Source organism: Nerophis lumbriciformis, linkage group LG09 (genome assembly GCF_033978685.3).
Source record: "Nerophis lumbriciformis linkage group LG09, RoL_Nlum_v2.1, whole genome shotgun sequence".
Lineage (NCBI taxonomy): Eukaryota > Metazoa > Chordata > Actinopteri > Syngnathiformes > Syngnathidae > Nerophis > Nerophis lumbriciformis.
This window is the reverse complement of record NC_084556.2, coordinates 26,415,841-26,430,904: the sequence shown is the minus strand read 5'-3', so window position 1 is coordinate 26,430,904 and position 15,064 is coordinate 26,415,841. Positions and strand designations below refer to the sequence as shown.

Sequence of the window (15,064 nt, the reverse complement as noted above, 5' to 3'; positions counted from 1 at the left end):
ACCCTAATATGTAGAAGGATATACAAGCATGCCGTATCGTTCCATTCCTAGACAAAGTGATGTACTTCAGACTTGTACAAGAGAATCGTACTAATTTTACCTAGCACGGTGAGCTCAGCGGTTTCGCTCTCTCTCTCCCCCACCATGTTGGTTCCGACACAGATGTATTTTCCTGCGTCGCTCTTCCTGGTGTTGGTGATCATCAGCTTGCCGCTGCGGATCTAAATGAAAGCACACTGAATATTTGCACAGCTGTATTTGCAGAGCCCATCATGTGTACTGTTTGTTAGTCACAGAGTGATGTCTGAAACGATTGGCGTATTTTCTATTAGAATATGCCAGAGAACATGCATGTGGTTGTTTCGAGGGAGATGCAGTTAACATGGTATAAACTGTATATAGTCGCATCATCTATTATTTTATTCAGGCTTTTAAAGGAGTTTAATTGAGTACTACAGGTGGTCCTTGGTTTACAATATTCCAAGTTGCGTTGTGGTTACAAACACGCTCCCTTAGATTAATTAAAAACGGTATTTCGGTCCATTTTTAGTTTTACATTTTAACTTTTTACATTTCAGTATGTGTGCCTAAGAAAAAGAAAGCTATCACCATTGAAGTTAAAATTATATTAGCTGCATGATTGTGCCCAACTGCCTGACTGTAGTCAAAGTCCTTAAAAAGAAATATAGGTAATGCTGATAAATGCTTAGAAGGGACATTGAGATCTAGGAGGGGAAGAGGTGTCCGCATGGGATCATTTTAGGTACACCATCCATCCATTGTCTACCGCTTATTCCCTTTGGGGTAGCGGGGGGCGCTGGAGCCTATCTCAGCTACAATCGGGCGGAAGGCGGGGTACACCCTGGACAAGTCGCCACCTCATCGCAGGGCCAACACAGATAGACAGACAACATTCACACTCACATCCACACACTAGGGCCAATTTAGTGTTGCCAATCAACTTATCCCCAGGTGCATGTCTTTGGACATGTCTGCAAAACAACCACAGGCATAAAAGTATGTATAACTGAGAACCTAACCCTGTTATTGTATTGTTATATATGTATATTTGTGAATGAATTAATGTTAAGTGGGTAATCGCCTCAGAAAAATTGTTTTTTAGTCGCTTTTCATTTAATTACTGTATTTTATGTCTTTCATGATTCATGTGTGGTTAGCACCTCGCATGGCAGCTTTTGCCGTCAGTGTGTGAATGTGTGTGTGAATGGGTGAATGTGATGTATAATGTAAAGCGCTTTGGGGATCATTCCAGGTATAGTAAAGCGCTCTATACTGTAAATACAGACCATTTACCATTTACCATGAGTGCAATTTAATTTAGTTGTACAGTCATTCGTCGCGTCAACGCATACTTGCCAACCCTCCCGGATTTTCCGGGAGACTCCCGAAATTCAGCGCATCTCCCGAAAACCTCCCGGGACAAATTTTCTCCCGAAAATCTCCCGAAATTCAGGCGGACCTGAGTGACGTGTCGACAGCCTGTTTTCACGTCCGCTTTCCCACAATATAACAGCGTGCCTGCCCAATCACGTTATAACTGTAGAATGATTGAGGGCGAGTTCTTGGTTTCTTATGTGGGTTTATTGTTAGGCAGTTTCATTAACATCCTCCCAGTGCGGTAACAACACAACTACAGCAGTCACGTTTTCGTCTACCGTAAAGCAGTTCGTCTGCCGTAAACAGCAATGTTGTGACACTCTTAAACAGGACAATACTGCCATCTAGTGTACATGCATATGTGACATAAACATCTAGGGCTTTTAGAGAGTGCAGTGCACAACTGCACACACAACAAAGAGACGAAGCAGAATGCATCATCAGAGAGGGTGTTCAGCATGGTTAGAAAAATAGTGACAGAGAATAGAACAAGGATGGACAATTCAAACCTTAACACAACAATGAGTAGATGAGTGTTATGTGTGTGTATCTGTGTAAATAAATGAACACTGAAATTCAAGTATTTCTCTTATTTATATATATATATATATATATATATATATATATATATATATATATATATATATATATATATATATATATATATATATATATATATATATATATATATATGAAATACTTGACTTGGTGAATTCTAGCTGTAAATATACTCCTCCCCTCTTAACCACGCCCCCAACCACGCCCCCCACCTCCCGAAATCGGAGGTGTCAAGCTTGTCAAGTATGCGTCAACGTGCTAAAAATGTTTGCGGCTTCACTCAAAAGCTGTTTTTATTAAGCATAATACTCTTTGAATTATGTCCCTGAATTAAGCATGTTCAAGCATAAACATGTCTAAATTAACTATAAAATACTGTATGAATACTGCAGTGTTGACCATTAGAGGAAACTAAACCTATCTGAGCGTGCTGTTCAGTATCGTGACCACTGATTGGCTCAGCTTCAGGTGGCATTATTATTATTGAGTATAAGAGTGTCGAGATAACTAAGGAGTGTTATTTCATGTCTACAGGGCACTCACAATTTTAAAAAAACCTGTATTTATAAGGTCCTAAACGGGTTTTTATGCTTTAAATATGAGAATATCAGCTTTATTGTTAATACTTCCTACTCTGTGGTGACCCTCGCCCCATCCTTGTTTAACTTACCACGGTCCGGCTTGGAAACAGTTAACAGCGATAAACGAGGGTCTGCCGTATAAGCTCTGACTTGCAGTATAGGAATTGAGCTCATTTGTAACCAGAGGGTCAGCTGTATGCATTTGTATGCATCACTGTCATGTGCACTGCTGTCAGTCTCCGATATATAGTAATTACATAATTCATAACTGAAAACAAAGATTCACCGCCTCTTTGTAGAGACCCAGCTCTGATGTTCAGTCAGTGCCTTTGCCTTTAACAAACTTTTTAACTTTAAAGTAAAGATTAAAGTATCAATGATTGTCACACACACACTAGGTGTGGTGAAATGTGTCCTCTGCATTTGACCCATCCCCTTGTTCACCCCCTGGGAGGTGAGGGGAGCAGTGGGCAGCAGCGGTGCCGCGCCCGGGAATCATTTTTGGTGATTTAACCCCCAATTCCAACCCTTGATGCTGAGTGCCAAGTAGTAATGGGTCCCATTTTTATAGTCTTTGGTATGACTCGGACCGGGGTTTGAACTCACAACCTACCGATCTCAGGGCGGACACTCTAACCACTAGGCCTACACATACACACCATGCTGTTTCCATTTCTTTCATGTCCTACCCGCCCAGCACCCCAAAGGGGCACAGTGGCTGTGTGTTTATCATATGAATGTGGGCCTTTTCACTGATAGTCCGTCACGACACATTGTTAGAGATAAAACCACAACGTAAGCTCACTAACACAACATGACAGCGAACACACACCAGGCCATTTCCTGCCCTGAGACATCAACGACCTCCACAAAAGACATCAGCTTTTAGGCTTTTATTTCAGAGATTATTTAAGGGCAACCTCTTCTCAGAAGAGGTCATAAGGTTAGAGGTTAAGGCTGCCCGCAGTGTTATGGCAGCCAAGGCCGTCAGGGCATTTAGCGTCATGCTGAACTGTAACTGGTGGCTACTTAATATGCTTATCGTGATAAAATCATCATTAAAGTGATGCTGCAGGGATGCAGTGCATCCAGAAAGTACCCACTTCACTTTTTCCACATTTTGTTATGTTACAGCCTTATTCCAAAATGGAATAGATACATTTTTTGTTCTCAAAACACACAATACCCCATAATGACGATTAGAATTATTATTATTTTTGAATTCTACGAATTTGTTAAAAATTGTAATTGTAAAAACATGTACAAACTTATTCAAAGCCTTTGCTCAATACTTTGTTGATGCACCTTTGAATATGATGCCACAAGCTTGGCAAACCTAACTATCTATGGGCAGTTTCGCCCCTTTGTCTTTGCAGCACCGTCACGTTGGATGGGAATTGTTGTTGTTTTATCCAGGATGTCTCTGTACAATGCTGCATTCATCTTTCCCTCTATCCCAAACAAATTTCCCAGTTCCTGTTGATAAAAAAACATCCCCACAGCATGATGCTGCCACCACCATGCTTCACTGTAGGGATGGTATTGGCCTGGTGATTAGTGGTGCCTGGTTTCCTCCAAAGATGATGCCTGGCATTTACGTCAAAGAGTTCAATCTTTGTCTCATTGTTTCTCATGGTCAGAGTATTTCAAGTGCAGTTTGGCAAACGATTTACTCAGAAATGGTTTCCGTCTGGCCACATACACCACATACAGGCCTGATTGGTGGGTTGCTGCAGAGATGGTTGTCCTTTTGGGAGGTTCTCCTCTCTGTACAGAGGAATGGTGTAGCTCTGGCAGAGTGACCCTCTGGTTCTTGATCACCTCCCTGACTAGACTAATGCAGCAATGCACAGAGACACCCTGGATGAAAACCAACACTTCCCACCCAACTTGATGGAGCTTAAGAGGTGCTGCAAAGAGCAATGGGCAAAGAGTAATGGCCGAAACTGCCCAAAAATAGGTGTGCCAACCTTGTGGCATCGTATTCAAAAAGACTCTAGGCGGCAATTGTTGCCAAAGGTGCATCAACAAAGTATTGAGCAAAGGCTGTGAACACTTATTTACATGTGATTATTATTGTTTTTTATCAATTTGTGATTATGGGGTGAAAAAAGATGTATTCAATTTTGGAATAAGCCTGTAACATAACAAAATGTGGAAAAAGTGAAGCGCTGTGAATACTTTCTGGATGCACTGTATATCCAACACGTACTATTCCTCACTGTTATGAGGCTACAAGATTGCCATGCAGTTAAACAGGAATACAGCAACCATAGCATCCGTTTTTTTAAATCCCTGTGTTCTGAAATATCTCTTTCGTGTATGTGCACGTGCGACTGGCAACAATTCTTATTAAACATAATTTGTAATTGTAAAATAAGTTCATTTAAACAACTATTAGGAACATATGTTGGCCAGTGGTGGTGGAGCCAGTGACATGCAGAATATTTGAATTCTCACAAAAAAAAGCTGCCATTGCAGTTCAAGATATAAAATTATTTTTTGGTTGACAGTGTATTTATTTGTTCTCATTAGATGAACTATAGCCTATCCCAGCTGATTTTGGGCACAGTAACAACATGTACCGTAAACTTCACACAGAGATGCCCAAGCATAGAGTCGAACCCTCAATCTCCTGACTTTGCAGTCTACATGGTAACCACTAAGTTACCGTGTGGCCCAATTAAAATGTAATGCATTGTAGTTGTAATAATTGCAAGCGATGATAGAGTTCAAATTCAGCCTGTTTTGTAAATATTCACTTAATTAGGTGAGAACATGTTGGATGCACTATTGGAATAATATACTCTGGATAAAAAGATTATGCGGATATTTGTGGGAACGGACTGCTGAGTCTACCATGTCTTTAAATTAGCTTAGAGGGAGTGAACTGTCCAGTAAGGACAGCTAAAACCGTTTTCCAACAAATGTTGTGGCTTGTTGCTCTGCTACATTTTAGCAGGTGATTAAAGAGTCAAGGTTTTATTTTTTTCTATTCTTAGAGTGACCGCTTCTCATTTTTAGCTGCAATTTGAGTGGTAAAAAATGTGGTTTGTCGAGCTCCCATCGACAAACTCAACGACTCTGCATAAATAAGTTCTCTGTCTCTACTCAGCCTTTAATACCCGGATAATGAACACCCAGAAATGTTGGCTTTATGAAGCGGGAAACATAATTAAAAACTGTAAATCACACTTCTGTGTGTATTAACCCTGCAAAAATAACAAAGTTTTCTGATGCGCAGCCTTGCAGCACCCACGACACAAGGGAGCATGAATCACTTGTGGTGGACGTCTACTTTCTTTGTAAAGTAAATTATGTCTTTTAGGTGAACTCTTGTGGCAAAGTCATATTTCCATATAGAGGAGATGATTGGGGAGGACAAAGAGAGGCGTGCACGGAGTACAAAGAAAACAGAAGCCTTTGTATTTGCCTCAGAGGAGCCTCTACTTGGTTCTGATCTGGGCCGCTCCTTAAATCACAGCTAGCTGCTCTGTCCATCACAATCCCCGAGTGGGATTCTACCTGTCACTGTGCACTAGCATGCGTTTTAAAACATGTAACGCATCAACACATACATACACACACACACACACAAGGCCTTACCAGCCGTTTGTAAAACCATGAAGGTCTTACCAGATGCAACTTACTGGACAAAACTCACGGGCATAAAATCACTAGTTTAGGTCCAAGAACATGATGTCTACATGACAAGATAATAGATCAAATACCATATTTTATTGTGAGAATTAAAGAATGATGTCCAGTTTAAATGTACTAATACGTAATTTTCTGACACTGCATTGTCAAACACTTAGGTTTTATAAGAGAACTGATACATGTCATAGAGTCACTGAAGATGTGAAATCAAGTTTTTTTAGGCACCCTTCTGAATGCAAGCGCTCCGGCAGCAGGGATACAAATTCTGTCAGGGATACAAAATCTGGCACCACAGGCAATTTTTTTTTATTGTCAGTAAAAGAGTGTTTATGTCCATTTTGTGCTATTTATAAAAGCACAACGTTTAATAAACCAACATGAGCATAAAGAAAACAAATTGTCCAGTCCCATGTTGACATTGTAGTATTAAAAACCTGAAAATAATACGTCTAAGATAAAAAACACAAGTATCTGCGCAAACTGCAATTAATTATGAGTTAACTTTGGACAAATTGTGATTAATCACAATTGTATATTTTAACTGTTTGACAGCCCGAGTTTTATTTGGCAATCAAATGTCTCCATTATCTGCGCCAAAGTTGAAACGTTTGGGCAATGATTTGCAGTTTAAAAAGACCAATTAATAAGCAAAAACACACTCAACACTGAGTTCACCAAAGTAATGAGATAAAATACAACAGCTGTTTCAAAAAGTGTTTCTTTTTGACTGACTCTGTAAAAGTCATATAAAATATATATGTAGCTATATCAAAATGTGTTTTGTTGTAGTTGGCAATGATGTTAAATTGCATTGGATCGTACTAAGAGGCTTTTCTACTTTTTGACCACACTATAGGGTTAAAGGGGCTGTTTGCATTTTGCTCAAAGTTACATATCCGGCAGCACATCCATTATGGGCGGGTTGATCGCTCACTCCTCCTTTTCTAGTTTAGCTCAGTCAATATGAGTCCAAAGAAAGCAATGGACAAGCGATGTGTGGTTGGAAACGTTTAGGAAGTATCCACAGCAATGTTGACACTTTCTTCCACCTCCCTCTACCTTCTGTTGCACGGCAATAAGATTAACTAACAAGTGGATTTAATTTTCTATTTCTAATCATTATAGTGACCTGTTTGTTAAAGTTTTGTGATTTCAAAATGTGAGTGCACCACAAGGCTAGTGACAATGTGTGTTGTTGGCTGAAAATAAGGGCAGTTCAGCTAGTTGTTATTTTGACATAGTTTTTAAATAGAAAGTTGATTTATCACCCCTTGTTATGTTTGTTTTAATATACAATACTGTATAGCGCTATATATTGTAATCAAAGTGTACAAACTTGTATTAAAATATGGTCTTTTGTCTGGGCTGGAATCCATTATTCATGTTTACAAACGCGCTTTAATATACAAACTTTTCTATTTATGAACCCCGTTTTAAAACCAATTAGGTATTTTAAAATCGAGACCTTAGTGTGTAAATCTGAGTGTGAATGCTGTCAATCTGTGTTGGCCCTTCGATGATGTGGCGACTTGTTCAGTGTTTACCCCGCCTTCCGCCCGAATGCAGCTGGGATAGGCTTCAGCACCCCCTGCGGCCCCGAAAGGGACACGCGGTAGAAAATGAATGGTTGGATGGGTTTAGCTGTAAAAATGTTTTATTGTCACAATTATAATTTCAACTTTGTAAAACACTTCCGCACAAATGAAATGCTGGCTTTGAATTTCCATGTTCCTTTCTGTACACCACCCGCAAAAGAGATCTTTGCTTACGAAAGGATTAAAAAATGGATGCAATGGCTGCCAAACATAGTTTAAACAGTTGCGCAAGGCCATCATTTCACTCCAAACACAGCCCTTGCACTGTGGCGTTGTTCTTTTTCTTTGTGTGTGTGCGTATCCTGAAGGTTTAAACAAGTAAGGGGGCGGGTTACATTAATCGAACGCAAGCGCCTTCTAAGCATCCATCTAACCAATGACATACAGCAGCTTTAAAACATTTACCAAAATATCAAAAACACCTCTCAGTAACATATTTTAAAGTCATTGTAGATCGGGCTGATATGACATTGACGATAATCATTGTTTAGTGTAGCAATGTATTGGACAAATAAAATCTAAAGCAAAGATGACGTCAAAGTCTTACTGTGATCCGTTCCTCTCTGTCATTTAGGTTCAAACCATTTTTTCTCCATGAGATAGTAGGTTCCGGATGTCCACGGGGAGGCTGACACTCCAACACCGCAGGCTCACCCACTGCAACCATGACATCTACTGGATTTTGTCTGAAGTCGTCGCGTAAAACTGTGGAAACATACAAAAACAAGAAAGTCTATTACTTTTTTTAATGTGTGTATTGTTCATGATATTTTATACACACATATGTATGCAATTATTGGGCAATAATTGTCAACATTTGCATTTCAAAATATGGGAAATATTCAGAGAAAAATATGGAAAATTAAGGCATTTTAATTTGAAACAACAAACCACCGTTTAATCAATAACAGTAACAATAAAACAACATGTTAAAACATTTCCATGCTAGGATTTTATTGAACCCAGGTCTTTTTTGCTTCGCAGTAGGTTCACTAACTACCGAGGTATGTATTCCGATGCAAAAGAGGACCTAAGAAAGCCATGTTGCCTAATGAGGGCTACTGTCAGAAAAGCGAAAATAAAAACAAACACACAATTATGGGTTCCTTCTTGGCACTTTATTGTCATACCAGCACACATGACTCACTAACTTAGACTTAGTTCCTCATGTTCCTTGCGGAGCATTGGGCAGCAACAGCAGACATCCATTGTATTCTGTCCATCGCAAGAATTTTTGGCTCTTCCCAGGTAAGTCCCGTTGACTCCAGATCATTGGTGATTGTTCTCCATGTGGTTACAGGTCTCCCCCCTTTCCTTTTACCATATTATGGTGTTCACTCTAGTGAGGACTTTGGGTGTTTTCTCTCTTCCATCCTTATGATGTGGCCTAAAATTGTCAGTCTATGTTTCCTTACGATGATGCTAAGTGGAATTTGTTTTGTCCTTTGTAGCACCTCTTCGTTTGGGACATTATCTTTCCATGTGATATTGAAAATGTTCCTGGGACATCTTTCATTAAAAACATTGATCTTTTGGGACAGAGCCTCTGTCATCTTCCATGCTTCACTGACAAACAGTATATGGCTACTAGGATGACTAACGAGTTGTATGGAATGATTTTGAAAGACAACTCTAGCTTTGCTCGACCTGCTTAAAATGTCAATTCCTGTGTCTCCTTTATTGGATAGAATGATCCCCAGGTAGGTAAAGCTTTGTATATTTTCAGCAGATTCGTTAATCACTTGCAAGTTGGGAGGGTGTTCTTTCATTACTGACATGACCTTCGTTTTTTCAGTGCTGATACTGAGGCCTACCTCAGCTGCTGTGTCTGACAGACTGTTTGTCATTTCCTGTAGAGCCTTTGGTGTGTCTTTGAGAAGGGCCAAGACATCAGCAAAATCAAGGTCAGTTATTCTGGTGTCATTCCAGTTCATTCCAAAGTTTGGAGGGACAAGCGGTAGAAAATGGATGGATGGATTGATTTGTTCATGGCTTTGCGCATCACAAAGTCTATGGTGTGTAGGAAGAGCAGGGGCAATAATATGCATCCTTGACGTACGCCTGAGATGATGTTGAAGCGCCAGTTCTGAAGTAGCTGCAGGACTTAGTGTACACACTCTTAAATATACCGGTACTGATTAATTTTTGTGGGATTCCATAGATTTTTGCTACCCTTCATACTGAGTGCCTATGTATACTATTGAAGGCCTTGTTGAACTATGTAGTTCCTTGTTAAATTGTAGACAATGCTTGATTTATGTCCCTGAGAGTTAGAATTGGTTCGGTACATGACCTTCCCTTAAGGAAACCCGCTTGTTGCTGCCAAAGTCTTGTATCCAGAGCGTCTTTGAGTCTGTTCAATAGTACTATACAAAAAACCTAGCCTGAGACGGATGAAAGCGTAAAACCCCTCTAGTTGTTATAGTTGCTTAGATTTCCTCTTTTTGGTAATTTTACAATATTTCCTTTATTACAGTCTCTGGGCACTTGTTCTGATTCCCATATCTTGTAGAACAAGTGAGTTAGCTGTTTTGTTATTTGCTCCTGCCCATGTTTCAACGTTTCTGATGATATCTTGGCTATGCTGGTGTTTTGCTTTGCTTCAGGGCAATAATACATTTTAAGACTTCTTGTTTTATGATCTGTTTGGTATTTATTTCTACATCAAGGTGATCCATGGTGTTATGTTCAATAAAATCAGTTAGTGATGTTGGATCCGATTGATTTAAAACTTCTCTAAAATGTTCCACTGATCTGGCTTTCTGGTCTTCTTCTACCATGAGGTTCATCCCATCTTTGCTCTTTATGGCATTGAACTTGGATTACTGGTACCACTTAGCTTTTTTACGATTCTGTTTAGCGTTTTTGAGCTATTTCTGTTTGCTGCATTTCGTGCCTCTTGTTATTTCTTCTGAAACCAAGCCTTGTTGTCTCCTCTGCATGGTTTCTTTATCTTATTGTCGATTTCAGAGTATAGTTACCAGCACACGAGGCATGTGAAATGGGACACAATTTAGTATCCAAGACCCTTGATTTAGTCCAAAGACTTCCACAAGAACGATAGTATATGTACATAGTAATTTAAATACGATAGGTGATAAATACAATTGGTTTTAAATATCTTAGAGTAGTAGGCATATACAGAATAGATAGTAAGTATACAGTCAGAATAGGATGTAAAAAATTACAGCAAACCAGACCAAACAAAAGCCCGCAGTTGAGGCTTTATTACTAATTCTTAGTTTTCCATTGCATTTTACTTCTACTACTACAACAAGGTAATTTCTCCATTGTGGGATAAATAAAAGTCTATCATATCCTATGCAACTGGCTAGGCTGCCTGTTACCAGCCAAATAATTGTTATGGCGATGTTTACCGACTGTTGCCATCAACCGGACACAAAGCTGTAAAACAATCACAATGGGGAAGCTAGAAGTGACATGTTTGATAGAAGTGTTTTCATGCATATTTGTACGTGCTACCGTAATTGAATCACACAAGCGTCATTAGCATTAGCTAATACGCTAATACGTTAACAAATGTCTGTTTTAGTATTATGAACTTACAATTGAATTCTGTTTGTATTGTTTCATTTTCAAAAATTCCTCACGAAAGTCACCAAGATGTCCCCGTGGAGTTATTTAGTCTGTCCAGCTCAGTGTTAACCGTGTTATTCTCTTTCATATCAGTAGGTGGCAGCAGGTAGCTAATTGCTTTGTAGACGTCTGGAACATGGTTTGTCATGATCACAATATGAAAATGACAGCAGGAGGCAGTGTGCAGGTAAAAAGGTATCTAAAAAAAGGCATTGAAGCTTAGGGATGGCTATGCAGAACGAAACTACAACTGAACTGGCTACAAAGTAAAGAAAAACAGAATGCTGGACGACAGCAAAGACTTACAGCATGTGGAGCAAAGATGGCGTCCACAAAGTACATCCGTACATTACATGACAACAATGTCCACACAAAGAAGGATAGCAACAACTGAAATAGTCTTGATTGCTAAAACAAAAAAGGTGCGGGGAATAACGCTCAAAGGAAAACATCAACCTGCAACAGGAAAATACCAACAAAACAGGAAAAGCCACCAAAATAGGAGCGCAAGACATTACACACGGGAAAACACCAAAAAACTCAAAATAAGTCACGGCGTGATGTGACAGGTCGTGACAGTACTTTGAGACAAGTATAGTGATGCATGGTTGGTTATGGTTTAAATTTATATTCAACAATTGCGACGACGACTTTTTATTGTCAATATCGAGTTACATTTTTTTAATGTTTTCTGCTGGTGGTGTGCCTTTGGATTTTTTCAATGAGAAAAATATGCCTTGGCTCAAAAAAGGTTGAAAAACACTGGTCTAGCTGATTGGAGAGCTAGCTAACACAGCTAGTGGATACACGGCGATGACTTCTGTTTTGTTTGATCTTCTGTTTTACTGCCATGTTACAGGCACAGTTTGGAAGCAATTAAGGTATGTAAATAAACATTGACACAATCTTTCTGTGTAAATAGCTTATTTCACAACGCATATATCTGCGGCTTATAGCCCTGTCCGGCTAATACATGAAAACATGTGTTTTTTGTCTTAAAGTTAGTGAGTGCAGCTTATATACCGGTGCGCTCTATAGTCCAGAAAATACGGTACAATATAAATACTGTTACAATCTAATGAAATACGATAAAGAAAAATGTATCAAATATACTGTATGTACAAAGAAAGAGCACAAATTCATTCCTTCTACTTCCATGTTGAAAATATGACATGGCAAAACAACAATACCAAGTGGTGAGCTTGAGGCAGTTCTACTTGCTGGCAGCAGCAAGCTAAAATTATCACCTTTCCACAGCAAAGATCCTGGACACAGAAAATATGCTTGTCGCCAAAAGCTTAGCTGTAGACAAAGAAAACTTGTGTTCGTCCAAAGAAGTATGAGCATGACCGTGATATGTGGCAGTCAAAGTTAGCTCATACTCATTCTCATGCATGTGTCAAAAATCTGACCAAAATACACACAGCGAGAAAAAAACCCTGGACTTGCTGGTTTCAGACCAATGTGCAGGACGGACTTTAATACGGGGAAATCCGAACGCTGAAGTCTACACATGTTCACTTTCTTCTTCTACAGCAGTTTCCTGATGCTGATGAGGTGAAGAATACGTGTTAATGTAGACGCCTGGGTTTGAGTGACCGCTCTAAAGCTTCACTGGTCTTAAATTACATTGGGGGGGGCTTAACCTGAACAAGCCAAGGGACTTTGGCCAACATAGAGGCAGCAAAACAGCAGTAGTGCTGTTAGGGTGAAGAGACAGGAAACAATGAGGAAAAGGCATAATCACTCCCAGATGGAGGCAACCCCATTCACCCCTGCACACAGATTTGTACATGACACTGTGCAAGCAGGCCCGAGACGCCTGATGAAGCACTGTCGATATGGAAGAACAAATTGGAATGACCTCCTAATTGGAACTATTTTGACCCGTACCCCTATTTAAGCTCTAAATTCTGCTGCTCTGATCCTCTGGGCAGGTTTGCAACAGGCTGACCAGCACAGTTGACTGAGTGCTGATGGGAAACAGCTGTCTGAACAGCCCCCTTCCCATCTCCGCCAATAGCCCCATGTCACATGATGAAGGAATTCCTCGCGGGACACAAAAACATGGTAAAGGTTACATCAGACAGGAAGAAAGCGAGACTATCGCAATAGTGTGCTGTACAGTGTGCATCTGTGTATGTGCTTGTTGATTGATTGGGTGATATTATCTTCTAAAGCAGATAGAAATCGGGTTATACATCTGTTTTCACTGTTGTGTCCTATAGTCTTCACGACTAAACGATGCATTTCTAGTTTGTTGTGAATTTAGTGTCATGCAAGGTAACGAGTGCATGCAACTAAGAATATGTATGCATGATTTAAGAGTTAAGCATGTGCACTATACACTGTTTAAAACCATAACATCAAATAGAACCTCAGAAATTATTTGGTTAATACATCATTGATACAATAGCCATTCCCAGATTCCATGCAAATGTGTCACTAATTGCTGTGAGCAGCATAGGGATGACACCCGAGCCATCTGATATTCTGGAAGACATGACATCATGCTTATATTGTTTCATTATATATTCTTACAGAAAAAATAGATATGTGGTTATGGACTTGACAAAATCATTTGACACAATTAAACATAATACCTTAAAGGGGACCTATTATGCAAAACCAACTTTTTCTACCTACTTGTACCTCTTATTGTGTATTAAGAATATGCATAAATCCCGAAAATGTGAGATTAAACCATGGAGGCATTGCGATGATATTTATTTAAAAAATCTTGCCTTCCTTCATACTTTCTCCAAATGAGCCTTTTGGAATTTGTCCCATCTGTGACGTTTTTTCAACATGCGACGTTAGCAGTTATATCCATATATGGTAACATTTTACCCAAAGAGCTTTGCGCGAGTGCGCCACTGAAGTCCGATATTGTAGTCAATATCACATGCACATGCATCCTTCGCTGTTGCCATTTCTAATAAAAAGTAGCATATAGTTCTAAATTGTATATGTGAGTACACTCCATATGGAAGAGCTAAAAACTACAACAAGGCTGACGGGAAAAAGTCAAATTGGAGGGACGTAAATAAGGCTGCCAACAAAACGACGCATCCTGAAGAGGCGGTCAGAAAGCGGCTTGAATATGGTCTGTAAACCGTAACTTATACAACATTTTGACCAAACAACCACCATTACATGTTATGTAGACCTCAAGGAAGTGTTTTTACATGTTGGAAAAACTAATCAGAATATGACCCCTTTAATTAACAAACTAAAACGATATGTTTCAGATGGGCTGGTTTGGAAATGGGTAAGAAGCTACTTAAGCAAAAGGAAGCAATACTTGAAGCTACGCGAACATAAGTCTACAGCGCTAAATATATCTTGTGGCATAACCCAGGGATCAATACTGGGACCAAGGTTGTTGAATCTCTATATATAAGTAAATACATCAAACTTCGAACATATATCAGTATCTAGAGTTAAATTATGGAATGGATTAAGAAAATAAATCAAACAATTACTATTATATTATAATCCAGTTTAAGAAACTGTTCAAACTCACAGTGTTTACAAAGTACAAGGAAAAAGAATCCCGATAAACATCTTGAACCTTATCAAAAATAAGAACTTTATGTTTCTCATTATGTAAATCACATCTTATAATAAAGATGTAGTTACTATTTATTTATTATAAATTGTTTTGATCAACAG

At 39.3% G+C, this 15,064-nt stretch overlaps 1 protein-coding gene across 2 annotated transcripts in view; it reads right to left on the bottom strand.

Moving 5' to 3' along the window:
- LOC133607452 (roundabout homolog 1-like) overlaps positions 1 to 15,064 on the bottom strand; it is a 281,312-nt gene that overhangs the window by 42,200 nt on the left and 224,048 nt on the right. For both annotated transcript variants that reach the window (XM_061962074.1, XM_072913819.1), the window contains 2 exons: positions 8,340 to 8,497; positions 101 to 221 (listed from right to left, as the gene is read on the bottom strand). In XM_061962074.1, coding sequence (XP_061818058.1) covers positions 101 to 221; positions 8,340 to 8,497 — 279 coding nt within the window. The remainder of the gene's footprint in view (positions 1 to 100; positions 222 to 8,339; positions 8,498 to 15,064) is intronic.